Genomic DNA, 17,636 nt, shown 5'->3' on the forward strand with positions numbered 1-17,636 from the left:
TTCTGTCTCTCTCTCTCTCGTCTCTCTCACCCCTCTCTTTCCTCTTCTCTCTCTCTCTCTCTCTCTCTCTCTCTCTCTCTCTCTCTCTCTCTCTCTCTCTCTCTCTCTCCCTCTGTCTCTCTCTCGCTCTCTCTCTCTCTCTCTCTCTCTCTCTCTCTCTCTCTCCCCCGTCGCTTCTCTCTCTCTCTTCCCATTCTCTCCTCTCTCCTCTCTCCCCTCTCTCCCCCTCTCTCTCTCTCTCCCTCTCTCCCCCTCTCTCTCTCTCTCCCCCTCTCTATCTCTCAAGAACCAGTGCAATACTTAAACATTACTCTCCTGTCTTCTTGTCTTCCAGATGGATCCCGTCCAGAAAGCTGTAATAAACCACACGTTTGGAGTCTCCATCCTCCGAAGAAAAAACAAGTGATTTCCTGTAACATCTGTCAACTCCGCTTCAACTCAGATGTAAGTACAGTAACGTTACAAGATACCCTCTCGAAGAAAAACAGCGTGGTAAAGTGTGTATACAGTGTGTCTTTGGTTGCCAGGCTAGGACACTTTTCTGGTAGAAGACACTTAATGTTATACTGTTGTTACTGACTACTACATTGAGGAGAAAGTTCCTTAGTAAAAATCCGTAAGAAAAGAATATTACATTAAAACAGGATCAAACCTATGAAACAGACATCTTAGATAAACGTAGATAAGCCTAATTAAGTCAGACATATTGCATCTCTGAGATTTGGGATAATAAAGAAAATAAAATGATGCTCTCTGTGCTGTGAATCCTTTGGGTCAAGCTAAGAGGACATCATATTTGTTAACAAGATGTTTACTACCTATTATTAGTTTCAATAGCCCATCAATCCACATGCTGTAGTGTAGAATAACAGACGTGCCTGAAATGTTCTTAGGAGCCTTTGTTCCCATTTCAACCAATCAATGGCCAATCCTGAGAGTGTTTCAAACATAGCCGGTGATGCATTGTGTACAAAATGGTTTGTGGTTGTTTTGTAGTGCAGACCAGACTAGTACTGGGCAGGTGGATAGTTTTAGACACAATATACCACAGTATGCCTACTGGACCAGACTGTTGTACTCTGTGGTAGTCCATAGGAAGTGGTCAGACTGTTGTACTCTGTGGTAGTCCTAGGGAGTGGTCAGACTGTTTACTCTGTGGTAGTCCATAGGAAGTGGTCAGACTGTTGTACTCTGTGGTAGTCCATAGGAAGTGGTCAGACTGTTGTACTCTGTGGTAGTCCATAGGAAGTGGTCAGACTGTTGTACTCTGTGGTAGTCCATAGAAGTGGTCAGACTGTTGTACTCTGTGGTAGTCCATAGGAAGTGGTCAGACTGTTGTACTCTGTGTAGTCCATAGGAAGTGGTCAGACTGTTGTACTCTGTGGTAGTCCTAGGAGTGGTCAGACTTTTGTACTCTGTGGTAGTCCATAGGAAGTGGCCAGACTGTTGTACTCTGTGGTAGTCCATAGGAAGTGGCCAGACTGTTGTACTCTGTGGTAGTCCTAGGGAGTGGTCAGACTGTTGTACTCTGTGGTAGTCCATAGGAAGTGGCCAGACTGTTGTACTCTGTGGTAGTCCTAGGGAGTGCCAGACTGTGTACTATGTGGTAGTCCATAGGATGTGCCAGACTGTTGTACTCTGTGGTAGTCGATAGGAAGTGGCCAGACTGTTGTACTCTGTGGTAGTCCATAGGAAGTGGCCAGACTGTTGTACTCTGTGGTAGTCCATAGGAAGTGGTCAGACTGTTGTACTCTGTGGTAGTCCATAGGAAGTGGTCAGACTGTTGACTCTGTGATAGTCCATAGGAAGTGGTCAGACTGTTGTACTCTGTGGTAGTCCATAGGAAGTGGTCAGACTGTTGTACTCTGTGGTAGTCCATAGGAAGTGGTCAGACTGTTGTACTCTGTGGTAGTCCTAGGGAGTGGTCAGACTGTTGTACTCTGTGGTAGTCCATAGGAAGTGGCCAGACTGGTACTCTGTGGTAGTCCATAGGAAGTGGCCAGACTGTTGTACTCTGTGGTAGTCCTAGGGAGTGGTCAGACTGTTGTACTCTGTGGTAGTCCATAGGAAGTGGCCAGACTGTTGTACTCTGTGGTATTCCTAGGGAGTGGCCAGACTGTTGTACTCTGTGGTAGTCCTAGGGAGTGGCCAGACTGTTGTACTCTGTGGTAGTCCTAGGGAGTGGTCAGACTGTTGTACTCTGTGGTAGTCCATAGGAAGTGGCGAGACTGTTGTACTCTGTGTAGTCCTAGGGAGTGGCCATACTGTTGTACTATGTGGTAGTCCATAGGAAGTGGCCAGACTGTTGTACTCTGTGGTAGTCCATAGGAAGTGGCCAGACTGTTGTACTCTGTGGTAGTCCTAGGAGTGGCCAGACTGTTGTACTATGTGGTAGTCCATAGGAAGTGGCCAGACTGTTGTACTCTGTGTGGTAGTCCATAGGAAGTGGCCAGACTGGTGTACTCTGTGGTAGTCCATAGGATGTGGCCAGACTGTTGTACTCTGTGGTAGTCCATAGGAAGTGGCCAGACTGTTGTACTCTGTGGTAGTCCTAGGGAGTGGCCATACTGTTGTACTCTGTGGTAGTCCTAGAGAGTGGCCAGACTGTTGTACTATGTGGTAGTCCATAGGAAGTGGCCAGACTGTTGTACTCTGTGTGATAGTCCATAGGAAGTGGTCAGACTGTTGTACTCTGTGGTAGTCCATAGGAAGTGGCCAGACTGTTGTACTCTGTGGTAGTCCTAGGGAGTGTCAGACTGTTGTACTCTGTGGTAGTCCATAGGAAGTGGCCAGACTGTTGTACTCTGTGGTAGTCCTAGGGAGTGGCCAGACTGTTGTACTATGTGGTAGTCCATAGGAAGTGGCCAGACTGTTGTACTCTGTGGTAGTCCATAGGAAGTGGTCAGACTGTTGTACTCTTTGGTAGTCCATAGGAAGTGGTCAGACTGTTGTACTCTGTGGTAGTCCATAGGAAGTGGTCAGACTGTTGTACTCTGTGGTAGTCCATAGGAAGTGGCCAGACTGTTGTACTCTGTGGTAGTCCATAGGAAGTGGCCAGAATGTGGTACTCTGTGGTAGTCCTAGGGAGTGGTCAGACTGTACTCTGTGGTAGTCCATAGGAAGTGGCCAGACTGTTGTACTCTGTGGTATTCCTAGAGAAGTGGCCAGACTGTTGTTACTCTGTGGTAGTCCTAGGAGTGGCCAGACTGTTGTAGTCTGTGGTAGTCCTAGGGAGTGGTCAGACTGTTGTACTCTGTGGTAGTCCATAGGAAGTGGCCAGACTGTTGTACTCTGTGGTAGTCCTAGGAGTGGCCATACTGTTGTACTATGTGGGATCCATAGGAAGTGGCCAGACTGTTGACTCTGTGGTAGTCCATAGGAAGTGGCCAGACTGTTGTACTCTGTGGTAGTCCATAGGAAGTGGCCAGACTGTTGACTCTGTGGTAGTTCTAGGGAGTGGTCAGACTGTTGTACTCTTTGGTAGTCCATAGGAAGTGGCCAGACTGTTGTACTCTGTGTAGTCCTAGGAAGTGGCCATACTGTTGTACTCTGTGGTAGTCCTAGGAGTGGCCAGACTGTTGTACTATGTGTAGTCCATAGGAAGTGGCCAGACTTTGTAATCTGTGGTAGTCCATAGGAAGTGGCCGGACTGTTCTACTCTGTGGTAGTCCATAGGAAGTGGCCAGACTGTTGTACTCTTGGTAGTCCTAGGAGTGGTCAGACTGTTGTACTCTGTGGTAGTCCATAGGAAGTGGCCAGACTGTTGTACTCTGTGGAGTCCTAGGAGTGGCCAGACTGTTGTACTATGTGGTAGTCCATAGGAAGTGGCCAGACTGTTGTACTCTTGGTAGTCCATAGGAAATGGCCAGACTGGTGTACTCTGTGGTAGTCCATAGGATGTGGCCAGACTGTTGTACTCTGTGGTAGTCCATAGGAAGTGGTCAGACTGTTGTACTATGTGGTAGTCCATAGGAAGTGGCCAGACTGTTGTACTCTGTGGTAGTCCATAGAAATGGTCAGACTGTTGTACTATGTGGTAGTCCATAGGAATGGGCCATACTTTTGTACTCTGTGGTGTCCATAGGAAGTGGTCAGACTGTTGTACTCTGTGATAGTCCATAGAAGTGGTCAGACTGTTGTACTCTGTGGTAGTCCATAGGAAGATGCCAACTGATCTCTCCTCTTTGTGGTAGTCCATAGGAAGTGGCCAGACTGTTGTACTCTGTAGTAGCCCATAGGAAGAGGCCAGTCGGTTGCAAGGCATTATTGATGTGATATAAGGTAACAAAAAGGCCTGGCCTATGTTAAAAGTGTTTTAAAAAAGTACAAAGTGTTTGTTAGGTGTTAAGCCAGCGTTAGAATATGCTTAAAATGATTCAAATACAAAAAAAGCGATTGTGATTGTGTTGAATTGTGTTTTGGAAATAAAGATTCAGTTCAGAAATGTGTAGGCAGCTTAACATACCCTGTCCCTCGGCTCAATTTACCCCATACCCAGGGTAAGTTGTGCCAAGAGACCACTTTTTTGGGACAAGCTATGTTTTCAAAACTGAAATGTTTACATGAATTCAGATTTTTTTCTGAAATATGTTACGGTCTTATGTAGCAAAATTGGAAATTGTGTTTTTTACATTCGATAAAAGTAGAGACTCAGAGCTAGAAAATGGCATATCATACACTACAGTTGAGGAACATTGGGAAAGTAGTTCTGCTTTGAAAGTTGATACATTTGTAATCTCCCTTTTGAGAAAATGACCCTTGAATGTTTTGGTAAACCTACTGGAGAGTTCCTCTTTGTCGACACCCATTCAGCATTGTTCACACCCTCTTAAGCCTTATCCCCGCCCATCTCTTTAAGGATTCACATGTGAGGTCATGTACTAAACAACCAGATGTACTAAAGAACCAGATTGCAAGGCTAAAGGCTGGTTTATCGACAGTTGTCACATCATGAACATTCTATTGTCGTCCGACATCAAACTTGTCGTTGTCGTTATGAAAAAGTATAAACACAAAAACTACAGTCTGCATGACATCAGCAGCCTGGTGGTTCAAAATAGCATAACTAGTGTATTTTAACACCAATAAATCCACCCGTCAATCTAACAAACCAGGCAACTAAAATAACCTTTCTAAACAATGTTTTGGTACATTTCTAGCTTGTTAGCTAGCTAGGTAATGTTAAGTTAGCTGGCTAGCCAGTTCAAATAATGACCATATCATATAGCTGACAACGTCTTTACTTTAGCTCATTTGTCTTCATTATTACAGAAAATAAACTCACAAGAGACTAGTCAAGGATCATATCACCTCTACCTTACCTGACACCCTAGACCCACTTCAATTTGCTTACCGCCCCAATAGATCCACAGACGATGCAATCACCATCACACTGTACACTGCCCTATCTCATTTGGACAAGAGGAATACCTATGTAAGAATGCTGTTCATTGACTATAGCTCAACATTCAACACCATAGTACCCTCCAAGCTCATCATTAAGCTTGAGGCCCTGGGTTTGAACCCTGCCCTGTGCAACCGCCCCCAGGTGGTGAAGGTAGGAAACAACACCTCCACTTCGCTGATCCTCAACACTGGGGCCCCACAAGGATGCGGGCTTAGCCCCCTCCTGTACTCCCTGTTCACCCATGACTGCGTGGGCCTGGGAGTGTGGTGCCAGGAAAATAACCTCTCACCCAACGTCAACATAACAAAGGAGCTGATCGTGGACTTCAGGAAACAGCAGAGGGAGCACCCCCCTATCCACATTGACGGGACAGTAGTGGAGAAGGTGGAAAGTTTTAAGTTCCTCAGTGTACACATCACGGACAAACTGAAATAGTCCATCCACACAGACAGTGTGGTGAAGAAGGTGCAACAGCGCCTCTTCAACCTCAGGAGGCTGAAGAAATTTGACTTGGCCCCTAAAACACTCACACACTTTTACAGATGCACAATTGAGAACATCCTGTCTGGCTGTATCACCGCAACCGCAGGGCTCTTTAGAGGGTAGTGAGGTCTGCCCAACGCATCACCGGGGGCAAACTCCCTTCCATCCAGTACACCTACAGCACCCGTTGTCACAGGATGGCCAAAAAGATCATCAAGGACAACAACCACCCGAGCCACTGCCTGTTCACCCCTCTATCATCTAGAAGGCGAGGCCAGTGCAGGTGCATCAAAGCTGGGACCGAGAGACTTCTATCTCAAGGTTTCTATCTCAAGGCCATCAGTTAAATAGCCATCACTAGCACATTAGAGACTGCTTCCATTCGTTTACTTTAGATTTGTGTGTATTGTGAAATTGTTAGATATTACTTGTTAGATATTACTGCACTGTTAGAGCTAGAAACACAAGCATTTCGCATTAACATCTGCTAAACATGTGTATGTGACAAATAATATTTGATTTGAAGGAATTACCGGAAATAGCTTACGGTTGTGAGTATGACGAAATAAAAGCAGGGCATTCTACCAGAGATTTTTAGAACTTGGACACTGTCTCGTTGGCCTAACGTTATATCCTAATTTGACTTTCGTGCAGGTCATGTTCTTCACATTACTGTATCTGGTAAACACATACTCTATCAAATAAAATCAAAGTTTATTTGTCACATGAACAGGATACAGAAGGTGTAATTACTTACTTACTTACATAGTGTAGTATTTTGTTTAGACATGTAGCTAAACAATGAACCATAATTCCAACTCATAACGTTACTACCCTGCGTGAATCTGCAAGTAGCTAACCAACCAGGTTCAATGTTAGCTAGGCTATAACCAGCAATGCAAATGGCTCTGAGATACGAATAATATTACTACACAGATCATACACGTAGCGTTAGCTAGCGAGCCAGCCAGCTAACGTTAGCTAGCTAGCTAACAGTACGCTTTAACTTGAAATTAAAAATGAATTTCTGACAAAATTAGAAATGTATAATATCTGAAAATGTAGCTAGCTTGACTATCTTACCCATATACATGATGGATGCTTCTCCCTCTCTGTCACGGATGCCATGGTTGTAATCCGGAGACAGGTGTTTTATACAACAGCCTTCTGTTTGTTCTTTTTTCGACTCCCCTCTGCAAATTTGCAATCAAACACAATAATATTCTCCCTCTCCTTAGCTATCATACTCTAATTCCACCGGGCCTTCCACTGATTTCAAAACTCCTCCAGAAAGTGGAGAGCAACACTTTTGCAGTTCTTCTACGTGGAATCTTTAAAAAAAGCTGGGTTAGAAAAGATTACCTAGACATACTGACCAGCTCATGTTTTAGACAGAAGCTACATGGCAGACCAATCCGAACTCATCTCCCGGCATGTCCAGCCCATCCATTATCTCAGCCAATCATGGCTAGCGGGAAGGTTCCCGTCTTTTTCCGTGGCTAAACCAACTAGGCTCGTAATTTAACAATTGTATTCGTATTTACAGATGGCATACAAGTTTGTTATTAAGGCACATGAAAGTTCACATGTTCCAGAAGGCATTTCTGCCAAAAAACACAAAAAAGTTTACGTTCAAATGCCACTCCTGTGAAGTAGTGACATGCGACATATGCCTAGTTTCCTAAAAAGAGTCACATGTATGTAGATATCTTTGTTAGAAATAATACAATATTTACTCTGTAGTACCCAATAGGGAATGTTTTGGAGACCAAATTGTACAGGTGTACTACTTTGTAGTATTTGGTGACAGACGAAACATTATAATATACTAACTATCCAGACCAAAGGAGATATGGTTCAGGGTGCTGAGATTACCAACTGTGTGGCCAGTCTATTGTGGTCTGTTTTCCCCCATAAGGAAGTGGTAATTACTTTCTGTGTTGCTGTGTTGTTCTCTCTCTGCTGGCCTTGATTAAGGCATTATAATAGGAGATAAATTATGTTGGGTTGGCAGGGAGCCCAGTCTGATACAGGGGTCCAACTGTGAGGAGTAATTGAGGAAAGATTTCTCCAATGACACCCTATTCCCTATTAAAGTACACTACTTTTGACCAGGGCCCATAGGGCTCTGGACAAAAGTAGTGCACTGGAATAGAGTACCATTTCAGACTCAGCATTGGGGATTTTATCACCAGGGTTTGTTGTTTGTCTTCTGTTGTGTTCTAGATCTAGATTGTAAGCAAACAGGAACAATTGTTGGCACGTTCTCTCCATCACGATCCCTAAACCACTGAAAGCTCCTGGATGTTTGAGAAACACATACTGTAGCTAGACATAATCAAATTGCTAGAGGGACTCAAGGTGTTCTTCCTCTCCCTCCCGTTGTTGTCCCCAGCTGGGTGTAATTGCTTGATTGTTATCGACTGTGAAACTCTCCTTTTCCAACAGAGATGACTGTGGGAGATTAAAGTTGTGGCCACTTCTACTTATTTTCTTTCCCAGTACCAAGGAAGAGAGGAAAAAGGATTTCATTTGTCATGATAACGTAAAGCGTTCTGTTCTCAAGATAAGTATTAAAGAATGCTTTCAAGAGAAGCAAACCATCTCTCTCTGTCAGTCTGTCTCTCTCTCTATCTGCTCTCTCTCTGTCTGGAAGAGTTCACGGGGGGTGAAGCCTGAAGTATCAAAGAAGTTGCTGCTAACAAATGTTTTTGATGCTAATCCTGGTTGCATGTATCCTCCGTATTGTGATCCATGCAGGGAGAAAGGTCGGTCTCTACCAGTCTCCTTCCTCTCCTCTCTGTTTGGAGACTGTCACAAGATGCATCCCAAATGGCACCCTATTCCATACACAGGGCTCTATAGGCCCTGGTCAAAAGTAGGGCACTATATAGGGAAAAGGGTGCCAGTGTCTAAAGACTATCACAGTCACTCTGAAGCCACTCACCACCCCCTTAACATGAAGAGAAGGCCCTGTTGAAGTGTCGGAGAGATTTGGCCCTGTGTCAACAACCCTGACACATTTGATATTACATTCCTTCATCCTCTGTCAAACTCACACAACTCTCTATACTGTATAAAGGCACGGCAGACCTGTTCTTGCTATTCTTTTGTTGGTCATAACACACAGGAAGGATTTTTACGGCCCAGTACTCCAGGAGATATACGTCATCACACACTGGAGGAAATAGAAAGTGCTTTAAGTAAGCCTGGACTGTCTCGCTAATGGCACCCTATTCCTATGGGCCCTGGTCGAAAATAGTACACTATAAATGGAAAATGTTGCCATTTGTGACACTCACTTGGATTAGAAATCACTTGGATTAGAAATCACTTGGATTAGAAAAAACTAAGTGGCTTAAAGGAAACATGATTACTCATAATGTCTTTTACTTTGAGCATTATGCCCTCTTAGCACTGTCACTCTGGTGCTTGTCTGCCTTGTTGTTAATGCAGTGCAGGAAAGACATCCCACTGGGCCCAAACTGGTTAAATCTCTGTTAGCATGCAAAGGTCGAAGGTCTGTGGAGATTTCACAATTGCTATAATATTGTGCAGAATCTAAAACAGCATTGATCCCTTGCACTACGTACTTTTAATGTAATTTCAACTGCAATCCAGGTCATTTGGTTGTGCTATTAGGTGAAGCATGGTGATAACACATTAAGTTGTTGTATAAATACAAAATATCTGACATTGTATTTCCATTTTAACTTTGTTGTGCTTTTAAATGGTTCAAAGTGCAGTGATAACACTTCTTGCTGTTGTGTTTTTGAGTGGGTGAATAAAGGTTGAAATCTCATTGATCAACGTCTCAACCAAATTTTACCTACATTTCCTGGTTGAAATTACGTGGTGTGCCCAGACAGGGCTCATTAAAGCACTGATGCCTTTCCATCCCCGTCCCCATCCTGCTGCTGCTGCTGTGAATGTAAAACTGAAGAGTGCTGTAGCTGCTCTGTGCCATCCAATTCAGGAGTTAAGAGGGGTGAGAGGAGAGAGTGGAGAGGAGGGGAGGGAGAGAGAGGAGAGGAGAGGGGAGGGGAGGGAGGGAGGAGGGAGGGAGGGAGGGAGGAGGAGGGAGGGAGGGAGGGAGGGAGGGAGGGAGGGAGGGAGGGAGGGAAGGGGACGTCTGGTGGATCTTAGCACTCCCTTAATGAGATTCTAATGAAGTTTCAAGTGCTGAACAATTTCTCATAGAGGCCTTGTCTGCCGCTCAGGAGGAGCAATAGCTTGCGTCCCAAATGGCACTTTATTTCCTATAGTGTACTACTTTTGAATGCGCCGGGTCAAAAGTAGTGCATTATATAGTGAATAGAGTGCCACTTGGGACGCAGACATAGAAATAGAATGAGTGAACAGCTGTTAAATATACAATACTGTATACCGGAAGGCCTGTAGCTAGGTGACAGCACTGTGAGCATGGTAAGCACACCGCACTGCAAATAAAATGCGCTCACTAGATAACCGATCACCTTCTCCCAAGGATGTGACTAATAACCTAATAAAAGATTTAGCTGCCCTCGAGATTTCTCACAGCAATGTTTGCTTATGTGGACAATACCATAATCCCTGCTGCTGAGTATATATGAGTAAAGTCATGATTAAAGATGAAGAGTAAACTAATCTGACTGTTTTTTTTATTGCTTAAATGGAAAGGAATTTAGAATTGCCTCCTTCTTTAAACCCAATTTATTCAAGATACATTATTGCCTTTGTGATAAGGGTAAATTGCACAACGTTTACAGTGTGGTAGCTATCTCTCTGATGTTGGATAGGCTTTAAGTGGAATGCCATTGTAATTTACAGAGCCTTGCTACCATACTACCATTTAAGCAATTTTTTTGACCCGGAGTACACGACTCAAAATTGGTTTTATTGCATTTCCATACCAGCATGGTTGGCCCTTATATTATGACCGTGAAAGAGCATTCAAGTCAACGTCTGTGGTACTTAACATCCTCAATCAGAACCTTTTAACAGCCAGCGGTTTAGCCTGTCCCAAATAGCACCCTATTCCCCACATAGTGCACCAACTACCATAGGGCCCTGGTCAAAAGTAGTGCACTTTATAGGGAATAGGATGCCATTTGGGACAAACCCTTAGAGATTAATCATATTAGTTAAAGGCTTCTGATTAATGCCTGTCCAGAAGTGGTTTATGTGCAGATTCAAGAAAATAAATGTATCTATTTTATATTGCATGAATCATTTTAAATATGTAATTATGCTTCAGGCTAAACCCACAGGCAAACTGACAGGTCCATAAAATGTGTTTTTTTAATTAAAACTTAATCTCAGTTTCTTCCCACTGTGAAAAATAGCTTTTCGATGTGCTCTTTTGCAATATAAAAAAACTTTCACAGATGGCTATTGGCTACCAGACATACCAACTGCAATCATTCTCAAAGATCTTGATGAAATAACTCTCACGACATTCACCAGTATATTGCTCCAATGTCTATCCCCTTCCACTGTTATTTATGAAACTATCAGCTTTTTAACTCATTTTTGAAGAATGTCGAGAGAGAGAGGAGGGAGAATATCATCTGCCATGTTTGAAGTCAGACCAATATTGGATTGATACAGCTCGGAGGGCTGCAGGCTCTATCCTCAACCATTTTGCGTTCAATTGAAGAGAGAGACATCTCATTCAGATGAAAGCAAAGCCAGCAGGCACTGTGAGGAAGCAGGCTCTTTCCTCAGAAGCCATGCCATTTTAGGTTAGCTGTGGTGTCAACACTCAGTGGCTGTGTGTGTGTATGTGTGTGTGTGGGGTTCTCACACGCATGTGTGTGTGTGTGTGTGTGTGTGTGTGTGTGTGTGTGGTGTGCGCCGCAAGCACATGTTTGTGTGTAAGCTGTGTGCGCACACACGCATGTGTCTATATATGATCCAGCTGAGCTAAGTTCCCTACTTTGGAGGAAACTTCATATGAAACATACCTGAGATGGCAGATATGATACAAACACAAACACAACCTGCTTTCCTCATTAAAGCTTAATGATGTTGTAGTATGAGAAGTGTAGATAAGACTTAGGCATGAAAGGTGGCCGGTCCTCAATGGCTCCATTAAAGTGGAGCTCTACTACACCCCTTAAAGTAGTGGTGCTCAAGTCAGGGCCTTTTGATGGCGCCGGAGAAGAAGGCTGATGTTATACGTGTTCCTATCCAATAGTTTTTTTTTCTTTGCGTTGTTCGTAACTTATTTTTCAACTTATATTGTACATAAAGTTGCTGCTACCGTCTCTTATGACTGAAAATAACTTCTGGACATCAGAACTGCGATTACTCACCACGGACTGGCAGAATCCTTTTTTATCTTTAACGAGTCAGACGAGCCCGAAAGTGAATGACATACTGCTTTCCCGGGAACAGGCCTAGATCCCTGTCATGTGCATGAAGAGAAGGCGGAGAAAAAGGGTCCGGAGGGCGGGCTGCCTTCTGAGAATTCGTAGGCGATCTAATTAACCCCCACTGCCTTCCATTCTGCTAGCAAACGTGCAATCTTTGGAAAATAACATCGATGACCTACGAGGAAGATTAAACTACCAAAGAAATATTCAAAACTGTAATATCTTATGCTTCACGGAGTCGTGGCTGAACGACGACATTATCAACATACAGCTGGCTGGTTATACGCTGTATCGGCAGGATAGAACAGTGGCGTCTGGTAAGACAAGGGGCGGCGGACTATGTATTTTTGTAAATAACAGCTGGTGCACGATATTTAAGGAAGTCTCAAGGTTTTGCTCGCCTGAGTTAGAGTATCTCATGATAAGCTGTAGACCACACTATCTACCAAGATAGTTTTAATCTGAATTTTTCGTAGCTGTCTACATACCACCACAGACTGAAGCTGGCACTAAGACCGCACTCAATGAGCTGTGTTCCACCATAACAAACAGGAAAATGCTCACCCAGAAGCGGCGCTCTTAGTGGCCAGGGACTTTAATGCAGGGAAACTTAAATCGGTCTTACCAAATTTCTATCAGCATGTTAAATGTGCAACCAGAGAGAAAAAAACTCTGGACCACCTTTACTCCACACACAGAGACGCATACAAAGCTCTCCCTCGCCCCCCATTTGGCAAATCTGACCATAATTCTATCCTCCTGAATCCTGCTTACAAGCAAAAATTTAAACAGGAAGCACCAGTGACTCGATCAATAAAAAAGTGGTCAGATGAAGCAGATGCTAAACTACAGGACTGTTTTGCTAGCACAGACTGGAATATCTTCCGGGATTCCTCCGATGGCATTGAGGAGTACACCACATCAGTCATTGGCTTCATCAATAAGTGCATCGATGACGTCGTCCCCACAGTGACCCTACGTACATACCCCAACCAGAAGCCATGGATTACAGGCAACATCCGCACTGAGCTAAAGACTAGAGCTGCCGCTTTCAAGGAGGGGACTCTAACACGGAAGCTTATAAGAAATCCCAATATACTCTCCGAATCGTCAATACAGGACTAAGATCGAATTGTACTACACCGGCTCTGACGCTCATCGGATGTGGCAGGGCTTGCAAACCATTACAGACTACAAAGGGAAGCACAGCCGAAAGCTGCCCAGTGACACGAGCCTACCAGACGAGCTAAACTACTTCTATGCTCGCTTCGAGGCAAATAACACTGAAACATGCATGAGAGCACCAGCTGTTCCAGAAGACTGTGTTCACGCTCTCCGCAGCCGATGTGAGTAAGACCTTTAAACAGGTCAACATTCACAAGGCTGCAGGGCCAGACAGATTACCAGGACGTGTACTGCGAACATGCACTGACCAACTGGCAAGTGTCTTCACTGACATTTTCAAACTCTCCCTGTCCGAGTCTGTAATATCAACATGTTTCAAGCAGACCACCATAGTCCCTGTGCCCAAGAACACTAAGGTAACCTGCCTAAATGACTACCGACCCGTAGCACTCACGTCTGTAGCCATGAAGTGCTTTGAAAGGCTGGTCATGGCTCACATCAACCCCATTATCCCAGAAACTCTAGATCCACTCCAATTTGCATACCACCCCAAAAGATCCACAGATGATGCAATCTCTATTGCACTCCACACTGCCCTTTCCCACCTGGACAAAAGGAACACCTATGTCAGAATGCTATTCATTGACTACAGCTCAGCGTTCAAAACTATAGTGCCCTCAAAGCTCATCAATAAGCTAAGGACCCTGTGACTAAACACCTCCCTCTGCAACTGGATCCTGGACTTCCTGACTTGCCGTCCCCAGGTGGTAAGGGTAGGTAACAACACATCCGCCACATTGATCCTCAACACAGGAGCCCCTCAGGGGTGCGTGCTCAATCCCCTCCTGTACTCTCTGTTCACTCATGACTGCACGGCCAGGCACCAACACCATCGACTCCAACACCATCATTAAGTTTGCAGACGACACAACAGTGGTAGGCCTGATCACCGACAACGACGACACAGCCTATAGGGAGGACGTCAGAGACCTGGTAGTGTGGTGCCAGGACAACAACCTCTCCCTCAATGTGATCAAGACTAAGGAGATGATTGTGGACTACAGGAAAAAGAGGACCGAGCACGCCCCCATTCTCATCGACGGGGCTGTGTTAGAGCAGGTTGAGAGCTTCAAGTTCCTTGGTGTCCACATCACCAAAAAACGAACATGGTCCAAGCACACCAAGACAGTTGTAAAGAGGGCATGACAAAGCCTATTCCCCCTCAGTAGACTGAACAGATTTGGCCTGAGTCCTCAGATCCTCAAAAGGTTTTACAGCTGCACCATTGAGAGCATCCTGACTGGTTGCATCACTGCCTGGTACGGCAATTGCTCGGCCTCCGACCGCAAGGCACTTCATAGTGTAGTGCGTACGGCCCAGTACATCACTGGGGCAAAGTTTCCTGCCATCCAGGATCTCTATACCAGGCAGTGTCAGAGGAAGCCCCTAAAAATTGTCAAAGACTCCAGCCACGCTAGTCATAGACTGTTCTCTCTGCTACCGCACGACAAGCGGTACAGGAAGCTTCTAAACAGCTTCTACCCCCAATCACATGATTTTAAGTGAAATTTCACATGCAAAATCATGTGAAAACATGTTTTTGAAACACTTCACATGTGTAGTTCCATGCTATCACATATGTAGTTCCATGTTATCACATGTGTAGTTCCATGTAACAATTCACGTGATCACATGTAAAATTAATGTGGTTTTTCCATAATGTTTTAATTAGCTATGATTAATATAGTGGCTGTTTCTTAACACTTAATAGGATGATCTTTGTTTTCTGGAGAAACATAGTAGATTAGAAGAAGACCCAAAGGTCAGGCCATTCCAGATTAACCCTGTCTTTAAAACAAAACTCTCCACGTTAACTTGGCCCAAACACATCTGCCCCTCAATTAGCCTCAACAGCAGTGGGAATAAAACAAACACACCAATAATATATCACCACAAAGAGAATTTGTAGAACGGTCCCGTGTGGCTCAGTTGGTAGAGCATGGCGCTTGCAACGCCAGGGTTGTGGGTTCATTCCCCACGGGGGGACCAGGATGAATATGGATGAATATGTATGAACTTTCCAATTTGTAAGTCGCTCTGGATAAGAGCGTCTGCTAAATGACTTAAATGTAAATGTAAATGTAGAAATCGTGGCACTTTTATTTAACCAGTAACCAAGTTTCAAGTTTATTTGTCATGTGCAATGAAAATTCACTTGAGCTCTCATGATAATGCATATTTCCATATTAGCTGCTATTAAAAGTTCCAGTTAACGAGGCCACAACACCACACAAAAAAACATCTGCCGGGCTTCTCAAGTGGCCTCACTAAGAGTGGAAAAGAAAACAGCTATAATACCATAACACACTGCAATAGTATTTCTTATAAACATAGAAATCATGGCACATTCTTTTTTAAATTAACTTTTATCTAGTCTATTTAGTTTGATTTTATATTTAATTAGTCAACCAGTAACAGTTCTTGGGTAACCAATACGTGTTTAGATTCCGTGAGATTTCCACCATGAGAATCGTCTGCCAGGTCTAAAAAGTACACACATTTTACAGTATCTACAACAAAAGCTTTTGGGAAGGAGCCAGGGCACCAGGGTGAGGTTGCATGCGCTGAGACTGTGACTGTGACTGTGGTGAACTTAATAAACTAAGGTACTAGTTGTGACAGCTTGCGTGAAAACACAGACCATGAATAGAGCATAATTGTCTGATTCATCTCAGTGATTCAGTTACATATGCACATGCACACGCATGCACGTACTGAACGCACTGCAGTACAGGAGTGTGTCACAAGAATGCCTGCTCCTGAAAGATATAGAGAGAAAGAGACAGAGAGCGAGAGAGAGGCGGAGAGAGAGAAACAGAGAAAGAAAGAGAGAGGGATACAGAGAGTGTATCAAGAGCACTTGTCCAACTACATTCACAAGACTGGCACTTGGCCCTCCAGCTTTAAATGTCTCTATAAATTCTCTCTGCTAGTCCACAGAGTGCTGACATAATGCATACCTACGGTGTCTGTAATGGAGAACAAATGCAAACACTACTCAGTATGGCCTAAAGACAGCTTGTAACAGTGTGCCAATGTGTTTCTATTTGAAAGCTCTGTTTGTACACAGTGCTTAACTTGGGATGAAAGAAGTGCAGGAGCTGTCTTTTTCCAAGTCGGTGCATTAGACTATGCTCGCCGATTTTCACAAATGACATTATGCTATAGACACCTCTGATTATTCACTGTTAAGGGTTTATACACATTTTCCATGACTTCTCCGTGACTTTTAATCAGATTTGAATAACTATTATTATAGCTTACATGAAAAACTAAGCATTATTGACACTGGAAGGTTGCTGTGTCTGATCCCATGTACCTACCATCTCTTGCCGTTGTGCTCTTGACCAAGGCACTTAACCCCCCACAAAGTAGAACTGTACTGTGGTCAACCCCCCATCTGGAGAGCTCCTGGGTGTGCAGGCTTTTAATCCAGCCCTGAAACACCCAAGTCTGCTTATCAAGGTCCTGTTGAGCAGCTGATGTTTAGGCTACGATGTGGTTAGACCAGGGCTTGAACAAAAGCCTGCAAACCCATGCAGTAGCTATCCTGGAGGATGGTATAAAACATTGCAACATTACAACCAAATACTTGTCTTTATAAAATTATACAAAGCAAGATATCTAACTAGACATGTTTTTATTCACAATACTGTATATACAAAAGTAGGAAGACACCTCTTCAAATGAGTGGATTCGGCTATTTCAGCCACACCTGTTGCTGACAGGCGTATAAAATCGAGCACACAGCCATGCAATCTCCATAGACAAACATTGCCAGTAGAATGGCCTTACTGAAGAGCTCAGTGACTTTCAACGTGGCACCGTCATAGGATGCCACATTTCCAACAAGTCAGTTAGTCAAATTTCTGAACCTGTTAAAACCTGCCCCGGTCATTTGTAAGTGCTGTTATTGTGAAGTGGAGATGTCTAGGAGCAACAACAGCTCACCCGCGAAGCGGCCACAAAAGCTCACAGAACGGAACCTCTGTGGGTTTCCATGGCCGATTAGTCACACACGACCCTAAGATCACCATGTGCAATGCCAAGCGTCAGCTGGAGTGGTGTAAATCTTGCCGCCATTGGACTCTGGAGCGGTGGAAATGTGTTCTCTGGAGTGATGAATCACATTTCACCATCTGGCAGTCTGATGGACGAATCTGGGTTTGGCTGATGCCAGGAGAACGCTATATGCCGCCCCAATG

The 17,636-nt window shown here is 44.2% G+C and overlaps 1 protein-coding gene across 1 annotated transcript in view; it reads left to right on the plus strand.

Moving 5' to 3' along the window:
• LOC111959945 (zinc finger protein 385B-like) overlaps nt 1-17,636 on the plus strand; it is a 192,039-nt gene that overhangs the window by 158,589 nt on the left and 15,814 nt on the right. The window contains 2 exon segments of the mRNA XM_070437586.1: nt 335-380; nt 383-444. Coding sequence (XP_070293687.1) covers nt 335-380; nt 383-444 — 108 coding nt within the window.

The sequence above is a fragment of the Salvelinus sp. IW2-2015 genome, linkage group LG36 (assembly GCF_002910315.2).
Source record: "Salvelinus sp. IW2-2015 linkage group LG36, ASM291031v2, whole genome shotgun sequence".
NCBI classification, from domain to species: domain Eukaryota; kingdom Metazoa; phylum Chordata; class Actinopteri; order Salmoniformes; family Salmonidae; genus Salvelinus; species Salvelinus sp. IW2-2015.